At 43.3% G+C, this 24,266-nt stretch overlaps 1 protein-coding gene across 4 annotated transcripts in view; it reads right to left on the bottom strand.

The window, feature by feature from the left end:
* The window catches only part of DIXDC1 (DIX domain containing 1), an 82,304-nt gene that overhangs the window by 48,186 nt on the left and 9,852 nt on the right, over positions 1-24,266 (bottom strand). For 2 of the 4 annotated variants that reach the window (XM_060268554.1, XM_060268557.1), the window contains exon 1: positions 15,663-17,193. The exons of the other annotated variants lie outside the window; for them this stretch is intronic. In XM_060268554.1, the coding sequence (XP_060124537.1) occupies positions 15,663-15,722 (60 nt within the window). In that variant the 5' untranslated portion in view covers positions 15,723-17,193. Of the gene's footprint in view, positions 1-15,662; positions 17,194-24,266 lie in introns of those variants that run through there. 4 annotated transcript variants of the gene reach the window in all.

Genomic DNA, 24,266 nt, shown 5'->3' with positions numbered 1-24,266 from the left:
TGGAGTGGGCTGCCACAATGCAACACAATGCAGAAAATCCAGAAGCAAGCAGAGGAAAACCCTGAAGGACAGGACAGTGAAAAACTGTGCTGCAATGCGATGAGGGTACCTTTGATTACATGTATCAGCCTGTGGTGTTGGTCAGAGGAGACATATTGAAGGAGCTTCAGGGTTGCCAATCAGCTTCTTGGCTCTGTTCAAGGGGGTTGGTTTAACAGTTAAAGCTCTCTAAGCAGCCTGTCTTTCTATGGGATCCCCCCCCCCTCCTTTATGAGCCACCACAATGTGGTGTGATCACCATATGGGGAAACTCAGCTTTGAACTCCTAGTGGAGGTTTAACTCATCTGTGTTTGGAACAGGGCCTTGTCTGTGGTGGCACCTTCCCTGCAGAACACACTCACTGCTGTTCTGCAGGAAAGCGCATCAGCTTCAGTCTATAGAAGCCTTCAAGAAATTGGTTAAAACATTCCTTTCCCACCAGACTTTTGTCAATGAGTTACCTGTCACTCCGGATCTGGATTGATTGCAGGTGTGGGGGGTTGCTTTCATTTTTAGAATCTTGTTTTAGAAATACATTTTATCCAGCTGTTGCATTTGCATTATCGTTATGCATGGAAATGAAGTGGGGTTTTTTTAATGAATAATGTGTTATGGTGCATGTTGCAATAAAACTCTAACAGCTGAATAGGTGAGTAAGACTTTAAAATAAATTTATCTTTTACAAAATTAAATCCAACAGAATTTAATTCTGTTGCAATTGCAATTGCAAGCATACTTTACTAAAGAGAAAGTTCCACTGAAATTGAGTATGACCTACTTCTGGAAAAAAAGGTGTGTAGGACCATGCTACACAATCTACTGAAATCAGTTACATTTAAGGAAAACACTTAATGTTTTTGGCTCATGGATTTCAACAGCGCTTTTGAGTGTTCATCTGTGTTATACCCTTTGAGTGGGGAAAGAAATCCAGTTTTTAATATCAACAATTTATTTCCAAAAGTGTCCACACAAACATTTTAAATTGCAAACTTCCCAGCCTCCCATCTCTTGCTCTCCGCTTCACCCAGCATCTTCTGCATCTATTTGCAAAGTGGGTATAAGTTACAGATTAGCTCCTTAAAACCACTGCACCAATAGTAGACCTATCAGACATATTATCACTAAGATCTCATCATCATAGGGTGCCTCCAGACTATCATTGAGGCAGCTATCATAAGTTTAAAGGTAAAGGTACCTCTGACCGTTAGGTCCAGTCACGGATGACTCTGGGGTTGCATGCTCATCTCGCTCTATAGGCCGAGGGAGCCAGCGTTTGTCCGCAGACAACTTCTGGGTTTACCTTCCCACTGGAGCAGTACCTATTCATCTACTTGCACTTTGATGTGCTTTCTAACTGCCAGCTGGGCAGGAGCTGGGACCGAACAACGGGAGCTCACCCCGTCACAGGGATTTGAACTGCCGACCTTCCGATCAGCAAACCCTAGACTCTGTGTGGTTTAGACCACAGCGCCACCCGCGTCCCCATCATAAGTTTAGGTTTGCACAATTGAAGGGCTCTGCCACCCTAGTACAACAAATCTGTTAAAAATGGTTTTGTTTTGTTTTTGAAGTTAGAAAAATAAAGAAGGGATGCATTAAATAGTGTGGGATGAACAAATGATCAACAGGAAGATGTGTGAACACTCTTCAAGCAAAACGCGCTGAATGCTCATTGGCATATATCCTCCCTGCAAACAAATCAGAGCGAATGCTCGATAAAGACTGGACAATGTCTAAGCACCGCATAAGCTTTGGACAAGCAAATCAGGATAGATGCTCAATAAATAGGTTGCCTGGAGGAGGACCTCCCTACCATAATAGGTCTTACTTGCATTATCTTTTATTATGCCCAGAAATTTTAACATGATTTCATTTTTTAGCCAATCACTTCAAAACCTTTGCGACTTTCTACCTTGAGAGTCCCTTTCAAAGGGAGATGAGTTCCTGCTACTATCAAACAGTGATGCTGGTCTCCAAAAGAGAAGCAAATGGTGTTGCAGTTGCTGCAGGCTCTCATTTAATTAACAATTTCAATAATCTTTCCCCTTCAGAGCATAAGACTTTCCTGCAGCAGATTCAGGCGTATTATGTGTCTAGAACTCTCTTCGCACTTACGACTTTCCTGCAAGATTCCACAGAGATTTCATTTTCCTACAAAATGAAAAATCCCCAGCAGCCTGTCATTCCTGGCAGCTGAGATGAGCAGGCAACAGAAATGAAAAGGCATTAAAATTTAATGGCTAAATAGTGGCAGAGTGGCATTAAATGCACAGAAATGAGAAAACCACGAGGCAGTGGACAACCATGAAAATTCTGAACTGTCAAAATGAAAATCGTTTTGTTTGATCACTTCCTTACATCATAACTGCCCTGCGCATCTTCAATGAACTGTTATGTTAATACAGCAGAAAGCGTTATATACAGAGTCCTAATCTAGGGTCAAAAAAATAAGAATAGTTGCACCTTTGTTTTAAAAACACACACAACCAAGTTAATAAATGCACCTTGCACTTCACAAGTCTAGAAGTCCTTCTGCATATCTCAGGGAATCATATTGCTCCCAATCCAAGTTTGGTCCAAGCATGCAAGAGGGAACTCCAGAACCAATCCATTCTATTGTGTGTGTGGCTTGGCTTGATTTCATCAAGCTGCGCAAGAGGCAGACTTTATTGTTAATGTACATCTACCGTGTTTCTCATATTATAAGACATGTCTTATATTTATTTTTTCCTCAAAAAAACACACACTATGGCTTACTTTCAAGGGATGTCTTATTTTTTTCCTCCTCCTCCTGCTGCGGCCGGCATTGCTGCTGTGCCTATCACTATGTCTTATTTTTGGGGTATGGCTTATATTCCTTGAATGCTTAAAAATCCTGCTATGGCTTATTTTATGGGAATGTCTTAAAATATGAGAAACAGGGTACCACAGATAGAAAGCTGGTGTTTTGTAACGTATATGTTCACTCAGGGACTCCCTAATTTGAATTTATTTTTTTAAAAAACACCTGAAGATGGGACATTTATTTCCCAGTTTCCAAAGTTTCTCCCAGAGGTTAAGACCTATATTGTGTCCTATATCTATTGCCCAGAGCTTGAACAAGCTCGCCTTTTGTTTCCCATTCTAATAAAAAAATATACATTTTAGACAGAAGTTTATCCTTATTTGGTAAGAGTTCTTTTTCAAATTTTGAGCTTTGGTCCAGAAATCCATTCTTTCTGTGTAATTTAAATATGTCGTATATTTGGTGATATTGCAACCAATCCATAACTTGGCTCCTTAAGTTTTCCATTGATTTTAGTTTGGCCCCCCCCCCCACCGTAAAATCCAGCCATTCCCTGTACAGTAGGCCGTCCAAGAGGCAGACTTTGTGCCCCAGTCTCAGGTGAAAGGCAATATATGAAAACTTTTTGTTATGGAGCAGCAAAACAAATAGCATAAATAAAAATTATAAACTTCCCATCAGATGCTTTTAAAAAAAGTATTCAAATTAGGGAGTCCCTGAGTAAACATGTACAAAATACCAGCTTTTTATCTGTGGTAGATGTACCTTAACAACTGTTTTCTAAGTTACACAAAAAGTAAAGATAGTCATGCTGCTCCATAAGAAAAAATCCATATTAAGGCCATTCAAAATATCATGAAAATTATGCATGGTTTTGGTTTCTTCAGAATTCTTCATCAGACTAGACGGCAAACAAAGCAAGCCGGTGGTAAGAATGGACACGGGCCTGTGAGCAGAAGTTCCACTCTGTTTTGAGCCTGCATGGAAATCAGAGCAAAAGGAGAATAGGGCGGGGAGAGAACACCTATAAAGCCCATTTGGGGTTATTAACCATGATCAGAAACATTATAATGATGTCTGGATACAACTGCAGGCAATGAAGCCAAACTCAGCTCCTGTTCTTTCTCTAGGGAAAATTACTTCACGGGACTAATTACTAGCTTTCATCTTTAAAGACTAAAACTTTACCCGCCGTTCTTTTTATTTAGGGAATATGAATTCCCCTTAGTTCCACAGCTGGTTATCAAGACCCAGCTGTTACCTTAGGCCAATATTCTAAGGCTGTACACTGCCAACTACTTTAAGTGAACCAAGGAATTGCTCCCTATATTATGCTTCTCCCTGCTGAAGAGCTTCTAGGGTTCTTTTTCTTCTTCACAGTGCTTAGCTGCACCAGCTATTTCCTGCAGGCCAATGCCAAGTTGAGGCATCCAAAACACATACACATTACCTAAAAGCTCCCCAAAATATACAGAATCTGCAGCGCCAACCTATAAATCTATGGAATTGCAGTGTGGTGTGGAACGATCATCATGAAAATTGATGGTAACAGGTGAAGCTCTCCTGGTGGTCTCTGCATTAAATGAGGCGCTCTGTGGGAAAGCCTTTTCAGTGGTGGCTCCATGTCTGCCAAATGCCCTCTCCACAAAAGTGTGTCTTGCTCAAACTTTGAATCCATTTAGGTGCCAGGTAAAAGCTCACATTTTTCTGTCAAGACTTTTAAAGGCCAATGGGTTAAGTTATTTTTAGATTATGGTTCCGCCAATCTGTTATTAATGTATTTTATGAGTATTTTTTCCAATGTTTTCTCCTTATCACGCATTATGTGTTACATGGCCTCATTTCGTTGTAAATTGCTGTGTACTCATTTTTGATGAAGGGCTGTATAGAAAGACAGAAAAAAATTAGCAACACACACACACAGAGAGAGAGAGAGGGGGGGGGACTTGTCTTCGCCCCAAACTGTTCAACCTCAATCTTTCCTTACCAGGTCACACATTAAACTTTGTATCCTGCAATCTGATGTCCTGGCTTCGAACACTTCTGCCTTTTTTGCAGACTCTGCTTTCACCTTCACCTGTCATCAGACTACAATACCTTATCGACCACTGCAAAGGTTATTCTCTAAGAAACAAGCATCCACACCCCAGAACAAACCTCCACTTTCATCAGTCTTGCCTCCGCTATTTTATTTGTCAGACCCCTACCTCTCCATCATCCTATCTAACTGATGTACTGTACATTATAAACTTCTTTGGTCGGGGACGACATCAATGCTCTGTCCTACACATCACACAGCCTGGCATGAGACAAATATTAAGCAATAACAATAGGAATGGAAAAAGCAGGATAGTACTAGAGTGTCACCAAGAAAAATATCATTGCATGATCATATCCTGGCACAGACAGCATCTCCCTGTGGCTTGTTTAAATACTTTCCCCACCAGCTGCTCACCACATCCACCTGTGTCCTTCCGATGGAGCACAAAACTCCCTGTGGTCTCATTACATTGCTTCTTGTGACATGGTTAAGCAACCCTGCTCCAGCTCAGACATTTCCAAACAGCATGGTATTTAACAATTCCCTGAAGGTGCCCCCTTTTGTCACTTTCTGATCGTATAATGCTCAGTGTTATATTCAGGAGAGGTAAGGGCAAAAGGTGCTTTTAAAAAAAAATCCCCACTTTCCCTCACCTGGCATCTCCTTAGTCCTCAAAGATTTACTTCATTATCTGCTACTGTTAATAGCTCTAGGATCACACTGAGCTTTGGCCAATGGCCAAACTGGAGCAAAGAAGCGCTAACCCCCAAACCGAAGTGCAAATTTCTCCCTGTATCATTCTCAGTGCAGGAGTTACTATACAAGGCACCGATTGGTGGGATTGCCGTGGGGTTAGGCATAATCCTATTTATATTAACACGGCTTTGCGTTCCAAAAGAGGGCCTGCTTTACCTTAGCTCCACAGATGGGAAAGTAGCTGCTCTGTTCAGGTACAATCTCTCAAGCAGTGTTCCTTCCTCATATTAAACCTGTTCGATGTACGTGTCCTTCACATACTTTGAAGGTCAACATAGAAGTTTCTAAAAGAAAGAAATTGGGCAATCTCCTGCCGCACCTTCAGCTGCTGAATCACAGTGGACCATTCTCAGGGCCGTCTCGAGGAGGTCGGGCGCCCTGGCGCTGAGATCGCTCCGGAGCCCCCACCCACGCAGCGCACAGCGCCCCCCCCGCCAGCCCAACCCTGGTGCCCCGCGCCACCGGGAGTGCACCTAGAGCCGGGCCTGACCATTCTTGCAGCCAGCAAAAGGTCTGCATCTGCAACCATTTATGGCACCTATCCAATGCAACTACATTTGTATCATTGCTATTTTAAACCCTCAAGTTGAAACAGCAGGTCAGACTTAGAGTGTGCCTGGACTAGTTTTTCACATGATCTAATACAGACAGAGAGGCAGGTTCTGAACCACATGCTGTGATTTGTTGCTGTTTTATTTTTTCCTGCTTAATACGTGCACATAGACAATAGTGCGAATTCACCAGCGTAGGGGAAATGGCAGAATGACTCTCTGACAGTTAAAGAGGAGAAGTGTGAATATTGTTTATCTGAAGCAATTCTCCAGTGCACTGATACACAGCACTCATCCTGATGCAGCACCAGTGGACTGATAACGATACAGACTTAAGATAGGTGGGGAAAGAGAAGACTCGCCAGCAAGGATAAAGCCTGTTTCATTTCATATTTCTAATGGCAGGTGCTTCCCCTAGCAGTTCCGCAGAATTAAAAAAAATAAAAAATTATGAGAATACATAAAAAGCATGGCTTCACCTAGTCAACTTGAGTCTAAGGAATTCTAAGGAATTTTTGGACCCCCCTTGCCGCTTTTGCATGCATGTTTTCTCTTATGAATTAATTTAAGAAAATGCTTTTCAGAAACTTGAAATCACCTATGTAAAGCCAAATATTGCAGGTACTGAGATTCCTGTGGCAAGAATGATGATGAGATGCAAATCTGGCATTTATAGATGGTCCAGACCATCATATTGATGAAAGAAGCAGAAAAACAAAAGGCTGGATTATGCAGGGCAGAAACAAATGAATTAGTGTTTGTTTGTCCTTGGTCACGTTGCTCAGTCAAAAGTAGCACATCTGGTATATGGCTGGGAGGGTGACTTGTGTGCAGAATTGGCAAGCGCATGATGGGGCATGATTCCATCTTGCCCTTACTTGTCCCTTTAAGATACACAAGTTATCCATCACCTCCAAGCAGAGAGGTCACCTCCCCCCTCCAACCCACAAGCTGAGGACAGGCTGTTGTATGGTAGGAAAATTGGGACAAATTTGACAATATTTGACATTCTCACTGCCTCATTTTCCAGCTTCCCAAAGGTGTTAAGTACATGGCCGTTCTGCAATTCATTGTGCCAAGGAACTTGTCACTAAAAGCTATCTGGACACAAAAGACCATAAATACCATGGTGGTTTGAGTGCCCACAGGCTCCGCACTGCCCCAAACTGTCCGCCCGCCGCCCGCCCCTCAGCTGTAGGGTGGCTGAGTGGGAGAAGGCAGGCAGACTTCTCGGAGGCCCCGCAGAGCGTCCTGCCCTGGCTCGCCCCACCCCTGGGCGCAGGGCACGCGCGCCGCCCCAGGCACCCAATCGGCTTGCTCCACCACTGTGTAGGACTAGTTAGACCAATATTCTGGTTTAGTGTTTTATTTTCATTTTGATTGTGCATTGCTCTTTTTCATTTATCAATACCTCTTGAATAAACTGGATTTCTGGGCTGTACTGGCATCTGAACACATTCCTCGAGGACACTTCACTTCTAAAGCAAGAATTGCTTTTTTCTGGTCTTAAGCATCAGGACATGACAAACATAGGTGAAACTTAAGGAGAAAGCCACATTTCCCAATATCCTCAACATTTATTTCTCGCCAGATATAGTGCAGATCAAAAGGAAAATGCCAACAAGGAAATACAAATTCACAACCCCTGTGAAATTCCATAACTAGAAAGTTCAATTCTATTTAAGCATGATGACTGAAGAATGAATTAACTAAATGCGCACATTTTACATTATGGTCATATTTTTTCTTTTCTCTTTCTAGCAGAATAAGGATCTATGAGCCACTGCCTCTGTTCCTCCATAGTTCCTTCCCATGGAGGGTGTATGTTGTTATTGTTTCAGTGTTCACATAGCACTCAGGGCTCTGCAGGCCAAACAGTGAAGCAAGGAACGAAGCTCAAGGCATTAATTGCATCAGGACATAATGTGGCTAAGGCCTTGCATAATTTCTAAGCTCCTAGACATTATCTTAATTAGATGATCTCAGTAATCTCCTGGCCAGAGCTTGGTCAGTTTGCATTCTTGTTGTTTTTCAAACCAATGAAGTGGGGTGGGGAAGATTTCTACAAAAGCATGATTGGAGGTATGGAGATTAATTCCAAGCATCCATCTGGAATAACCTAAGCATCACCAGTGGGGGGAGGGTTCTATTTTCCCTTCTGATGTGCTAGAAAATGAAGGGTTCACCAGTAGATGTGGACACCAGTAGATATGGTCAGTTTGATATAGTTAAAATGGGTAGAATACAAAGCACAGACTACTTACTAAAGGAATCTGTTCCCCAAAGCTGGTCACCACAACAGTGGGCAGCCTGAAGACTAGGACAAGGTGCTAAGTCCGAATTTCAGTTCCTGCCTATATTTCTGACAAGACCAAGACAGTCAGAAAGGCTGCAGTGAGACCCAGAGGTCTGAGAAGCTAATCCATCTCAGATTTTCTCCCCATCCAGTGATGATTGCCATTATCCTGCACTGCTTGTGCCTGACCACCTTGAGCTCAGCAGTGCCTAGCAACAGGTTCTGTAAGTTTAAAAATAGCGGCAACATTTTCCTCCTGATTTTCCTCCTGATTTTAAGGCTGTTTCCAAGGAGAGACAATCAGGGACGAGTCTAAGGAGGTATGACTGTTAAAATCAGGGTTTAACCACTTTGAATCTGTAAAGAACAATATGAACTGTGGTTTTGCATGAAGCCCAGGGAAATTCCAAGGCACAAGGGATGCATCAACTGGTCCTTAGAGTCATGCTTTCCTGAATACAGATCATGAGTCCCAAATGATCAGTGGAAATATTGTCTGTCTCTCCGCACTGGCAGGTCTACAAACAGTTTCTAACCCCATCAATCTGCAACAAGCACCCTTCCTATCCTCCAAAATTACATCCTGCCATCGTCTCTCAACCCAGCAAGGCTCAGTGATTTTTCCTAGCACTTTTATTCAAAGGTGGGAGGTCATTATGCTGATGATTATCTTCACCTTTTCAAGGAAAAAGAATATTTCCAATGCCTGCCTCCTTGGAGAAAGTGCTTCTTTATCAGAAATCTCAGCTGGTTCTGCCATATCAAACAAATCAAGGGCCATCATACAAACATATCTCAGTGCAACATCATCCGATGTTTTGGAAAAGAAAATTACCCCCCCCCCTTTTTTTCATTTAGGGCCAAGTCATGCTCATGATAAATGGAACCAGCAGCTTAATAATGCAGTCGTCTTTCCACTCTTGACAACTCAATTTCAGAGTGAGGGAACTGTAGCATCATCAGTGGGTATTTCCAGATGGTCACTATTTTCTTCCTGTTAATCATTCATTTATCCTACAATGCATTCATTCATCTTTTCAATGCATTTTCCCATCACTTTCCAAGCTGCAAAAAAGTCTTTCTTTTCCCCAAGTGGATTTGGTGTGCTAGGACAACAGACTGCCTTAATCCACTTTAATTGCTCAAAGCTAAATTTCCAGAATGTGCTTGAATCTCTCCTGCAAAATATTGAATCTTGAGACAACTGACACTATGGAAAGCCCCTGTTGAGCCCAGATATCAAAATCAAGTCTCATAGCAGCCTTCCCTAACCTGGTGCCCTCCTGATGTTTTGGACTACAACTCCCATCAGCCCTAGCCTGTGCCAACTGAGGCCGAAAGGAGTTGCAGTCCAAAACATCTGGAGCACACCAGGTTGGTGAAGATTGTCTTATACTAAAAAACACAGTTCACCCAATAAAGTGTCTTCACAGTGCCTTTGATTAGTTTTGGGGGTTGTAATTTCTGAATAAAACCACAAATGCTGAACCACACTCAAGTTCCTGCTAAGTTTCTTCACCATGCAACCTGCCACTTATACCAGCCCTGCATTATCTTGCCTACATCCCGCAGGAAGGCTGAACTATTAAAGTGCCGAAAAGTGTAGAGAACATCCTTTAGAAATAGCAGGAAATCAGCCTAACTGCAGAACATAATCCACTAATGAATGAAGGACTAGGGGCTGTGCAATCGCCTCAAGGGGCCTTCCAGCTTTTAAACTGCAGCCACTCTGATTTAAATGAGACACACCGTATCTTATCCAGGAACTGAAGGTTCATTTAGCCTAAGGATGCTCCCCTGAACCCTGATTCAAGGATTATGTTAGAGACCCGGGGTCAAACGACATATGAAGCATCCCTTTTGAAAAGGGTATGTTTAACACTGTCACTCTTATTTTAAAGGAAAAGCATCTGATCAGCAGCTGTTCCTAGTGAAGAGAAGTCAACAGCAATTTCTTCTCCCTTGCCCTGCCATGTACAGAAGGGAAGGGACCCCCCCCACACACACACACACATAGCTAGGAATCCTCCTGGAGCCTATTGACCCCAGCAACACCCCCCCTTTTTTTTGGCCTCTGCCTCTTCCAGGGGAAGCATGCAAAGAGAAAGCAGTGGCTGTTCTTGTCTCGACTCTCTTGCTCACCCCCATGGCAGTGGACTGGGTCCATGATGCTACTGAGACAGCAATCTCAAACAGCCACCTCTGCCTCCTCATTCATCTTCTGAAAGGAATCACAGAGTGTAAATTTTGTCCAGAGAGAGAGAGAGAGAAAGAGGAAGAGCGAGCAGCTTCCAGATTTGCCATAAGCAACTATGGGCCCAATCCTCCCAACCACTATGCCCACAAAACATGGGCATGAGAAAGGAAGTAGGAACAGCACATTTCCACACCCTGCTCAGTAGCAGTGGTAGAGATCAGAGGAGGGGGCAACACTGGAGAAGATTCCAGGGGGCTTCCCAGCTAGAGGTAATGTTAATGTTAATATGCAGTGGAACCCCTGCGAAAACAGGTTTTGATTGGTGCAGAACTGGCTCTGCACCCATGAAGGCAATAAGGCCATCTTTCTTGGTCACACTCATTCCCTGAGTTAAAGGGGCTGGGTGAGTGCTCACAGCCAGCAAAAAGGAGGCAGGAGAGACCAGCGGAAACAAAACGACCTGACAAATCCAGATCCCAAAATGCCAACCACAGAAGCAGTGCTGTGATCTTGAAACAAGAAGTGTATGACTGTAAAAATTATTTACAGGGAGATTATTCGAGAGCCAAATGTGTGTGTGTGTATGCACGCACGCACCCACCCCTCTATATTTGCATTTAAGAACTTTTAAAATCATCTTCATGAATATTAACACTTAGAAAGTGTCTGAAATTTTCTAAGCTCTGTACAGATGTTAGAAGGTAAGTCCCCACCACAATCTTCTTCCTAGGGGGCATGGAGAGCACCCTCCTTCCCATGTTGCTTGGTCCCCTGGCCCACCGGCAGAAACCAGAATGTGTTTCCTTTGAGATTTGTTATTCTTTTTCTAAGCAGTTAGTTTTTGGGGTTGTGTGAATACATAAAGGAATGGACATATTTCTGTTTTGTTTTTTAAGCCAAACCCATTCTATTTTGCTGCACTGTATCTAGGCCCAACAAGCAAGGTTATGCAAGGTTTCTGACTCCCATGTTTCATATCGGGGTGGGGCGGGGGGCACAATTACCATTCTGCTCCAGGCTTCATGCAACAGGTCCATTGATTTCTGTGAGACACTTGTCACATTTGCAAAAACTGCATTCAAAATGTATTAGCTGCATGCAGTAAAATATGCCACTAGCTGCAGCATTTTTTTAAGCAGCTACTAGTGCTGAACCACTTTCTCACTCCTGCTGTAATCATGTCCTGAAAAGTCCTCTAGTCCAACAAGCGTAAGACAACATCACCTGGCCAGCTGGGGGTGGGGTGGCGGTCACACATAGCTGAGACTGCAACTGCTCCAAAGTCTGGTGAGTTCATGTATAAACCTCCTTAAGACAGTACAGCGGAAGGACTGTGGTTAGTAGATCAAAGCACAAGATTACAAATCAAACATCCTTGCTTCCATTTCTAGCTGCAAGCGTGAGACCTAGAGCAAAACAGTCTTACTTCTTATGCCTCAGAAGCTGAAGATGCAATTTAAGGACGATGGTAGCAACCTATCATAGTGAGTCCCTTTTAGCTTGAAGCTGCCCAAATAAAGGTGGCCCTGCCTTTTGCAAGAAAAGGAGACTGAACCTCAGTTGCAATTTCCTTATCTTTGGCCAAAGTGCTGTGGATATTTATGAGGGGCAGCTGAGGAAATTCTCAAGCCTAAAAGCCAAGCTAGACAAGATAGTGGAAATCCATGATAGGATTTGCAGTTGCTATAAATTTTAGCCAACAGCAGCCACAGGAGGAATTGTGGCACTGGAGGGAGTGGTTAACCCTTTCTCATCAGTTTTCCTAGATGAAAATGGCTATTTCCCACATTAGGAAAAACATATATGTGCAAGCAACTCCATAATCTTGTCCACAAGTCCAAGCTTAACTCATTTCTACTTAGTCCAATAACTTTTTAGCTGCACTTACATTTATTAGCACTGTTCACATTTCTACAACTTTCTTAAAACATTTTTAACAATTTGCCCCAGGCCCTGCATTCCCTACTATATGATGCAATGATCTAGCTATGGCTAACAAAAAAACAAGAAATGCCACAGCTGGTGAACAGCCAACTATAATACCTCTGTACATGTTCTTGTTGTTCAATGGTATACACTTGGTTGATTTAAGACACTGTGGTGGCATATAGGAATGGAAGTAGTCTTGTGAAGCTCATGATTGAGATCAGTACAGTACAATGAAATATGCTCAGAAATCTATAGGGAGACAGCACAGGTGCTATGACACTGCATGCTCTCTGAAGCCTATTCCCCATCTCACCCCTCATTTGAACGTAACACAATGAAAAAGGGAGGGAAGTTCTGCTTCTCAAAACTCTGAGACCCAGCCTAATTGAGATTCTTGCTGTTTAGTGGAATATGAGTGTATGGTTCATTTAAGATGTAAGAACTGAGAATAGTATGATCTTGTTACTCTATTTGGCAGTTTCCCAAAGTCAATTGGGAGTCAAGGGATCTGAGAGCCGAAATGGCACCCAGCTGGCACACCAGGAGGTTAACTCCCAAACTGACCTTGCTGGGAAGTTCAAGACAGATTTGTTGCAGAGGATCCAAGAGCCCCTCTAGATGTCTTTTTCTTTCTTTTTTTCTTTCTTTTTTCTCATAAAGATTTTTATTAAATTTTCCAAATAAACAAAATAAACTACAATGTGCTTTCGGGGTGATGTGTGCTCATGGTGGTATTGAGGTGGGGATAAGCAATCCTGCTTTCAACACTGTTAACACACTCTAAAGTTTTATACTGCTTTGTTTTTTAGTGGTGCACATCCTGTAGTTTCCTGCTAAAATCCTCTAACTTTACATATTGCAAATGTTCCAAGAAGGGATTATAAGATGAAATTTAACACACACGCCTTGGCCCCAAAAAATGTTCCAAAGATTTTTGGGTGCCTACTTTTGTTGTCCTATTGTGCAAGGATGCCCTTCCAAATGGAAGTAACGTGGCAACACTAGGGAAGCATTGCAGGGAAACTAATAAAGCAGAATGATGTATGGGTGGTCTAGCAACTAATGCACTATTATTGTGTCAGTAACACATTGCATAATACACCAGGAAAAATCCATGAGTCTGTGGGGGAATCTCTGCTTTCCTGACCCTCAAACTATGATATTTTATTCGTGGGGAAATGCTCAGACCAGGGTGTAAATAGCTGTTCACCCATGGCCCAATCATATGCACGTTTACTTCAGAGTGGATCCCACTGCTTGCTTTAAAAATGAGAAAAAATAACAGATCCTGGTCACAGAAATATCCTTCAGGATTCCTCTGCTTCTACCTGCCACCCCACTCCCATTAGAGAATAGCGAGGAGGACAGACTATGCCAGGTGTGGGGAACCTGTGGACCTCCCAATGTTGCTAAACTATAACACCCATCAGCCCCAGCAAGCATGGTCAATGGGATGATGGGAGCTGTAGTTCAACAACATTTGTAGCCTGCCGATAGAAAACAGAACGTTAACTGCATTTTTTATTTTCGTTACAGAGCACTTGGGGACTTTTTTTTAGTAGGAAGCAATGTATACCTTGAATAAACCTAAAACTCATAAATGACAGCAGGATATTCAAACGAAAGGGGAGGGCAGCAATGAAAGAAAACTAGAGAGAGGGGGAAGTGCTCATTTTCTATATTTATAAGTCTGAAGTTCCCCCTGAGCAGTCTCATTTATCTGGCTGCACTACAGGTGAAACTTGGAAAATTAGAATATCGTCGAAAAGTGCATTTATTTCAGTAAAGCAACTTAAAAGGTGAAACCAATATATGAGATAGATGCATGACATGCAAAGCAAGATATGTTTATTTGTTGTAATTGTAATAATTTGTCCTTAGGCGGGTCAATTATAAATGGAATGTAATTAATGAAATGTAATAGCGATGTTTATTTTTGTATTATTGTAACTATTTGTTTTATTACTGTGGAATTTCCAAAAGAAAACATTTGTAAAAATAAAAATAAAAAATAACAAGTTGCATTACTGAAATAAATGCACTTTTCGACAATATTCTAATTTTCCAAGTTTCACCTGTATAAGATAGGAGTTTGTAAATAGGAAAGAGGGTATGAAACATCTGAGAGGAGCTGAGGCCTGGGACCGACAAAAGAAGCGTTACAGGCAGCCAAATCAAGACACAAGGTTAAGTCTGGAACACAATGTAAGTTCCGTCAGGTGAGGAGGAAAACCACCGTAATCCTGTTCACTGAGCATAAGTCTTCACGTTGGTCTCCTGTCTTCTCAGCTTACTTAGCCAGGAAACCCTTGACTTAGCTGCACGGCCACTGATGGCATTCCTTGATAAAGGCAAAGAGATCAAACTGTACTGACTTTGCACCAACTGCTTGCAAGCGGAACTAGGAGATGCTGCCCTCCCCCCTCAACATTATCAGCCAGGTATTCCATCCCACAACTTAAGGGCTTTTTTAAACATGCTTTCCTTCAACTTCAGAATAATTGCTCAAATTACACACACACACACACACACACACACACACACCCGCCCCGTATGTGCCGATTTCTATGTCCCCAACTGTTTAGAATCAAGATGGACGGGAAAAGGGGGCGGGGGGGAGCAACCAGCATGTTAAGTCCCTACTCCAGGAATCTGCATGCCCATAAAAACAGACTTTATGCATTTCAAGCAGGCACACACACACACACACACACACAGAGAGAGAGAGAGAGAGAGAGAGAGAGAGAGAGAGAGAGAGAGAGAGAGAGAGAGAGAGCGCAAAAACCTGCCAATTCTACAAGGCAGGTCTTCCATCCTAACGTTTCCGCACTTTGCTGCTGAGTCAGTCAGCAAAGGTTGCTGCTGCAACTTGGTGCATAAACAGCTAGCTAGGAATCGCTTGCACAAACTCTCCAAAACTTAACGATGCTCTGCAAAGCACCGATGAGGCCGCTGGGTGCTTCAAGTCCTCACGTTTGGAGGTCAAGATCTTTCCCGTTTCAGTTGCATTCGGGGTACTTTAGCTTTGCAGAAGACAAGATACAGAAGGCAGGTAAGTTTTATTTACCTCCGTGAAGCCCTCGTGCAGGATATCCAATAAATTCCCGCGCGCCAAGCAGGCAAGCATTCTTCAGAAGCCCACCCAAAGGGCCGAGTTCTCGGAGTATGCAGAACAAATCCTCCAGCCTGGGGCACGACCTCCTCCTCCTCCTTCTCCCCCTCCTCCTCCTAAAGACAAAGACTTGCAGCTCATGGGGGACTTCGTTCATAGTCCCATATGTGCAGCCCGTTAGTGCAAACAGGATACTTGAGCCAAAGTCAAGACTTGTACTGGGCATGCTCGGAGGGAGCCACTGGGGGAGCAGCAGGAGAGATGTCACACCACTCTGTTCCTATAGAAACGCCTCAGCTTAACAGATGCAGGCTGAGGAACTGGTCAGGGAAAACATCTGAAACCTATTTCCAGAGGCTGGCCCCTCCATCTGATACATACAGAGCTCTGCTCCGAAGGAGTTGGGGGGGGTGAGCAAATCTGGTTCGGCTAAGAAAGGAACGTAGTTGAAAGAGAAGAAAATCTAAAATGGAACTTCCAACTTTAAAACATTGGGCAGGAAAGCTGAAAGTCAACGCTAGTGTGGCTGTAACAGGCTATGCCCGAATTATTTGCCATATCTTCAGTGTTAGGGTACATTGTATGTATAACCACAAATGGCAGTTCATTGCGAAAATGTGGTTTGAAAACATGCTCTATGGCTTGGCTTTGCAAATCAATCATTACAGCCCAGGGGGAGCAATAAACAATTTAGGTGTGCCCACATCCTCGTAGCATTTCCTTTCAAGTTGCTGGAATAATTTAGGCTGCATTCCTAGGCACATGTACCTGAGAGTAAAACTAACAGAATACGGACTTAATTCCAAGTAAACGTGTACAGGATTGCATCATCTTTGTCCCGTGGTACACACTTCCTTCTCTTTGATTTTTAAAAATAGAACTCTGTATTTGTTACACACCAAAAAATGTAATTTGGACTTCAAAAGGGGTGAGGGTTGGCTATACGTCTGTGAGTATGCTAAGTGCCTCAAGTCAGTCACAGTCCTGTTCTCCCACCCTTCTCATCTCCTTACTCCTAAAAAAAAAAGAATGTAAAAGAAATAAGTGAGATTTGTGCAAAATCAAGTTTTTGTTTTGGCATTTGTTTGTTTTCCAGTTAACAGAGGCTCTAGGAATGAAGGACGTAAAGCAGAGTGATGGCCAGGATTATTATGAGATATTCATCCAACTAAAGTGGGAACACTGGTACCTTTAAGCTATCAGTGAAGTTAAATGCTTTTCTGGAACAAACTACACTGCTCAGCAAAAGACTTCACCCCCTTCCTTTTAAGTGAACAAAACAATGGGAATTCTTAGCACTACTTAACAAAACCAGATGCGGAGTTATGCAAGAAAAGCCCCAGACAATCCCATCCCAGTACTATTTAAATTGTTTGTTAATAAATTCCTGAAATGACACGCTTAAAACGGAGCATATTGCTGCCTTTCAGTCTGATCCTATTACTTGTAAGTTAAGTTTCACTGACTTCAATTGGACTCACTCCTAAATAACTGTACACAGGATTGCAGCCCATGTTAGAAGTCACAAGGAACTATAATAAAAGTCAGTGTACAAATAACATATTATACTTCCTAAAACATGAAAATGTCCTATGATAGGCACACACAGAAGAGCCCAAATTATAAGCCACTTTCAGGTGGCGCTGTGGGTTAAACCACAGAGTCTAGGGCTTGCTGATCAGAAGGTCGGTGGTTCGAATCCCTGCAACGGGGTGAGCTCCCGTTGCTCGGTCCCAGCTCCTGCCCACCTAGCAGTTCGAAAGCACATCAAAGTGCAAGTAGATAAATAGGGACCGCTCCGGCAGGAAGATAAATGGTGTTTCCATGCGCTGCTCTGGTTCGCCAGAAGCAGCTTTGTCATGCTGGCCACATGACCCGGAAGCTGTCTGCGGACAAACGCTGGCTCACTCGGCCTATAGAGCGAGATGAGCGCCGCAACCCCAGAGTTGGACACGACTGGACCTGATGGTCAGGGGCCCCTTTACCTTTTTTCAACTCACTGGCTTAACTTGCACCATTTCTCTAGGTCAGGAAGGTTGCAGCTGGGAATGAAAGCTGTTGTTTCAGCAATAAAGCAGTTCGGACTGGGATCTTACGGTATATAGGAGCTGGAGGCTCTATCCCATGGGTAGGCACACTAAGGCCCAGGGGCCGGATCCGGCCTGATCGCCTTCTAAATCTGGCTTGCGGCCAGTCCGGGAATCGGCGTGTTTTTACATGAGTAGAATGTGTCCTTTTGTTTAAAATGCATCTCTGGGTTATTTGTGGGGCCTGCCTGGTGTTTTTACATGAGTAGAATGTGTGCTTTTATTTAAAATGCATCTCTGGGTTATTTGCATAGCTGCCAAGTTTTAGCTTTTCTCACGAGGAAGCCTATTCAGCATAAGGGAAAATCCCTGTAAAAAAGGGATAACTTGGCAGCTATGGTTATTTGTGGGGCATAGGAATTTGTTCACCCCCCAAAAAAAAAAAATATAGTCCAGGCCCCCACAAGGTCTGAGGGACAGTGGACCGGCCCCCTGCTGAAAAAGTTTGCTGACCCCTGCTCTATCCCTTCCTGGCACTCAGCCAGCCCCTCTCCAGGTAGGAGTTTCCATGCATTTCTTCTCCTGAGTAGCCTCACAGGTGGGCACTTTGCTGGAGACTCTGACGTTCCTGCCTGGGTTGCTGTCTCCTCTGTTCCTGTAACCCTGGGAGATGGGATGGGTATACCTGAAAGCTGGCCAGGAATCCAGGCAACTGGTGTGGGGGGACCTCAAGTAGTGGAGCAGGGACGTCTGGATCCAATGACTACTCAGAATCACTGGCAGTGTGGAGACCTGGTGTAGCATCCTGCTTCCCTTGCTCTTCACGTTCAAGTCCTCATGTTCACCACTTCAAGTTCAAGACCTCAATCAAGTTTTTCTTAGAAATTTGGGTTAGCACTTTTTGAAAGAAAAGTAAGACCAAGCATGAGAATAGGGTAAGAGAAGAAGCACATAAGAATAAAAGGGACAGAGAACAACATGAGGACACGAGGATATGAGAAAGGAGAGAAAGAAGGTTTGCAGGCTATGAAGGACTTGCCCACAAATTTATTGACAGCTGCACAAATTATGAGAGCTAGGAAGTGGAAGGGGCAAGCAGAACATAAAACGGAAGAATGGTATAAAGAGGTGTGGGATATAGCTATGAATGATAAATTAACATGTGCCATTAAGGTAAGACGGGGAATATGCAGGAGAAATGATTTTGAGGAGATATGGAAGGTGTTTGTAGAATTTGTTCTGTTAAAACGGAAAGGGGTCAAACCATCGCAAGAGGTGTTGAAATTTTGGGAAGTTGGATAGTTACAATGGAATGGTCTCAGTGGTGGGGTGCACATTTTTATTCTTATTTATTTATGATTATTACTTTGTCAAAATAAAATATAATCATAATCATAATAAAGAAAGGAGAGAAAGCAAGCTGCAGTAGGGAAACTCCATGTTCCAGCCATACACCACTTCTGCATTTTTTAGCAGAAGCAGCTAGCTAGCAAGTTAAAGCCACCGTAAGGATTAGAAACTTTTTATTTAATAATAAAGAATGAAAACCAGAGCTCTCCACTTCTAGATTCTAAAGTATGCATACATAGTTTGCAAACAAAGTGTATACAAAGGAAAGGAACAATATGCAGAACTGTCACCAAAGCAGATTACAATAACTCAAATAAGCCAAGATTCTGCATTATAGCCCACAAAGAATTCCTTGATATTCTATGACAACTTGAAATAAGGAATGATATGTAGCCTTGATAAAAAGCAATACAATTTTAATACTGTTATTCTTAAAGCATTTAAGGTAAACATTTAAGCCTCAATGTAAGAACAACCGTTGCCTCAAAAATATGTAAAGTAATTGTTGCACACTGGATAAAGATTTACAGACAACTTTTTATCATGTACTAAGTATGAGTTCAATACCCTACAGCACGGGTCAGCAAACTTTTTCAGCAGGGGGCCGGTCCACTGTCCCTCAGACCTTGTGGGGGGCCGGACTATATATTGGGGGGGGGAATATGAAGGAATTCCTATGCCCCACAAATAACCCAGAGATGCATTTTAAATAAAATGACACTTTCTATTCATGTAAAAACATGCTGATTCCCGGACCATCCGCGGGCCAAATTTAGAAGGCGATTGGGCCGCATCCGGCCCCTGGGCTTTAGCTTGGGGACCTCTGCCCTACAGGATACAGAAAAGAATGTTCGCAACCCCTGATACATGGATGATGCTACCCCAATCTCTCAAAAAAAAGACCAGACTGCATAATGCTTGTTTACTGTTGCATATCTTTAAATGTTCCCCAAATGCAATATTATGAACATTAACATGATACCATGTCAAAGTTCCTCTATTGTAGCAGCATCCAATAACTTAACATGATGTGGGGTGGTGGAAGTGAAGCCAAATCAAAAGTATTAGTACTAATGCTGCCCTCCTCAATCTGGTGCTTTCCTGGTGATGGGACCTGTAGTTCAAAACACCTGTATAAAGAAGACTGCACTAATGAGTGCACAAGGCCATGCTCAACATCTTGATGTTGACATATAAAGCCCTGAACAACTTGGGATCAGGTTACCTGAAAGACCACTTGTGCCTGTAGAGAACTGTAAGATCACTTAGACCAGGCATCCCCAAACTGCGGCCCTCCAGATGTTTTGGCCTACAACTCCCATGATCCCTAGCTAACAGGACCAGTGGTCGGGGAAGATGGGAATTGTAGTCCAAAACATCTGGAGGGCTGAAGTTTGGGGATGCCTGACTTAGACCATACGAATAAATCTACACGTGGCACCGCAGCCTACAGAATATCACAGGGTGGCGACTTGAAAACATGCATGGACTGTTGTTGTCCCTGTATTATAGAATGCCATTCCCTCTACCACATGTGAAACGTTCACACATTTTGCAAAGACTTAGCTTTCCACCCAGGCTTTCCTTGAGTCATAAGATCGAACCCTGTTTTATGTTGCTGGCTCCCCTGAATTCCTGTTTTACTTGTTTTCATATGTTTTTACACTCGGGTTTTATTAGTTTTAGGTTGCATTGTTTTACTGATATTGTTTGTTTTTAGATTGTACACAGCTTACATATTTTTAAAACATTAAGTAGTTTATAAACGTTTTTAAATAAAACAAATGCATACCGGTAAGTAATGAATAATCTATGTTAAGGGGTGATGGGTGTCTTCTCTCTAAGTGGTCTCATGTTCTTAACAAATCTGGTTTCCCATTTTAACATTTTTTATTTTCCCATAAGTGATACAATCCACAAACTGATATTATCAGGGTCGAGAGGATGCTGGGAAGGCTGCCTGTGTCCTACATCAGAAGCATGGGGGAGGGGAGAGTGGGGAGAAGTAAACCAACCCTCTACACTACAAAGAGAGAGATAATCCTTCTGAATAATATTGATAGCAACATAGAGGGGGAGGTGCACACAGGACTTAATCCCTTCAATGCCCTGTTTAAATCATGAAACAGGAGAAGCAGCAGATCAGGCAATAGCTCTTATCAGGCAATAGCATCTGTGGGTGGATGAGCATTTTGAGCTTCACTCACAGCTCTTTTTCCAGGTTCAAAAAAGGTGAACGAAACTGCTGTCGTAGACATGGAGCATGCCCAGCGCAACTTGGCACTTGATGGCGAGAACTAATTATCAAGTGGTTGTTCCTTTTTCATAAATGTGATCACACACAGAAGCTTTGGTGGTTGCACCACCATTGGGACTGGCAGGGTGGGAAGTGGGGACCCCAACAGCAGGTGGCGACAGAGCCAACTAATTCTAGTTTTGTCCCCCATCTTCCTCCTGCCAAGTTCTACATGGGCAACACTGGGACTAAGGGGGAGGAAGCTGACAGGCAATGTCACCTCCTGGGCTGGTTTATAAGTAAGAAAGCCAGCAAGTAAGGTCTGTCTGAGGACAGACAAAAGCTGCCCTAGTAGACCAGCCTCTGCTGCACAGAAGGCAAGTTTCCTTGCCATTCGCCAGGATGTTCTCGTAGAAAAGCACCATTGAAATGAATGGGAAGACCCTATTTATTTCAGTGGGCCTTCTGCAGGAGAACTTCCTTTTACTGTGCCCTTCCACCACAACAATTCACAAAGGATTGGGCTTGATTTCAGGGCATCTGATGGGGGAAATCTGAAAGGCACCTGCAAGTTCCAAAGATCTCCTCCTAAAAGACTTGCACTTTGGAGCTGTTGATAATGGCAGCTGTTCAGATATTCCCATAGGATCTGCATCAGCTGTTATACCAAACCTAGCTTCCACCAAGCATTAATGAGGTTTGGTTCATGGGGAGCTTGAGTTCATTGATAAATGTGGAAACCCCAGAGGCAGAAGCCAGATGTTTAATTATTAATAAGACGAGGACATGTGGCTGAGAACAGTGGTTGGCCCGAAGACCCTCTCTCATGGTGAGAGCATGGCTTACAAAGGGCTTCCTGCTCCAAGCCTATCCATGTGGACCAAACTCGAATCATGTGAAATAATGCAGAGGTCATGACCCAGTGGGAGCTTCCTGTGCCTACTGATTTGACACAATCAGGCAATCAGAAACGTCCCCAGAAAAAGCAGCAGGCCTGCCCATTTCACCCTCTACTTGAAGCAACTGTACAGACCTCAAATTATACCGAGCCAGACCACTGGCTCATTCCAACACCTTGTTCTCTATTCTGACTTGACAGTGGATCTCCAAGGTTTCAAGCAAGGGTCTTTCCCAACCTAAAGTCCTATTAAAACAGGAGAGGCCAGAGATAAAGTCTGGGACTTTCATGTGCATTCTATCACTGACCTATCCCGCCTGCAAAAAAACAACAACCCCAAAACCACCCACACATGTACAGCCCTCTGTGAACCAGTAGAGGTCCAAATTAGCCACATGGACCAATACACCCTCCCTCCATGTACCACGGGGAGCAAATGCATTTGAAACAACACACCAAATCCCTAAAATTTCAGGCTGGTGTGGATGTGCCCCATCCTACAGACCAAAAGGCAAGAAAATATTTCGCCTGACCAAAGCAGCGGATGCTGCCAGCTGCTCTGGAGAGCTTATTCTGCCTGCTAAGTTACAGCAGACAATGTAGCCTTTCATTCAGGCTCCAGAAGTCATAATAAATGAGCTCACAGGAGAGAGACTACTCTGGCCTGTCTGGGTCGCAGATTTGCTGTTGACAGAAGTTGGGTGGGGAGGGGTAATAACATCATCTGAAGTACTAATCCCCAGTTCAAACATGGGGCCCCATATGGCACTGTTGCCTGAAAAAATAATAATTATAAAACAGGGATTGGAGTCAACTGCAGCACAATACTAAGTGCATGGCACTTCACAAAGGAGGCCAAGTACACCATGCCTCATGCAAAAAACAGAAACCTATGGCAATAACCTTCAAAGCACTAATCTTCTAACAAAGGTGTGTGGACAACCTTTCTCGACGGAGTGCCACATTCCCTTCTGAACAACCTTCTGGGGGCCGCATGCCAGTGATTGGCAGAGCCAAAGGGAAAAGTTGGTGGAGCATTGAATGTTGTACCTTTTGTACAATGGGATAGTTTTTATACACACACACACACCAAAACACACACACACACACACACACACACACACACCTCTATCATCTGTCTAGATAAGCAAGACACATTAACAGAGTTAAGGACACATTATAGTCAGGCAAAAACACTCAAGGAGGGTATGAAGCAGGGGCAATTAGGGGTGTAGCTTGGAAGGAGTCACATGGGCCAGATCAAGAGGCCAGGGGGGTTGCATTTGGGTCCTGGGCGTAAGAACTCATGTTGTAGCATAAGGGCCCAATTTGGTGGAGTTTTAAGTCCAGGTGCCTTTTTGATGCCAAAACACATTTTTAAAAAAATCCCCAGACTTTGGAATTTACCATTTTATCCATGCTGTTCAACAACTTCATTGCTGTTTTATTATGTGTTTTGCATTGCATCTTATTGTTTTATTTGTAAGCCACCCTGATAATATTTTTTATTGTAAGGGGGGAACGCAAATTCTTTAAACAAACAAATGGCACAGCATTGTGAAAATCAGGTTGCTTAATGGCACTGTACTATTGAGAACAAGGCTGCTGGTATTATGTGCAGTTCGTCAGTCCCAGGAAGAAGGGGAAAAAATCAAGGTTAGCAGACTAAAATGCCATGGGCCAATGTTCTAGATGTAAGGTCAAAGTATAACTCCAAACACAGGGTCACATCTAGTTCAGCTCTAAATAGCCTTCACCAGGACACTCTCATCGAAGCCTAAGGATGACCAATGGACCCTGTGCTGCTGTAACATTAGGTCAGGAGTAGCTAACCTGCATCCTCCAGAAGTTGCAGGACAACAACTACCATCATTCCTGACCACTGGTCATGATGGTTGGGGCTACTATGAGCTGGTACTGTATTAGGCGTTCCAAGAATGGGGGAAACCGATTTAATTGCTGGAAGGCTACAATAGCCTGAGTGCCAGTCCTCCACTGCCTTAACTGGTATTCAAGAACAGTGCTATGCGATAGGAGGAATAGGTTCT

This window comes from Zootoca vivipara, chromosome 15 (assembly GCF_963506605.1).
Source record: "Zootoca vivipara chromosome 15, rZooViv1.1, whole genome shotgun sequence".
Lineage (NCBI taxonomy): Eukaryota > Metazoa > Chordata > Lepidosauria > Squamata > Lacertidae > Zootoca > Zootoca vivipara.
Note: the sequence above shows the minus strand (reverse complement) of the source record. Positions and strands in the feature narration are given on the sequence as shown.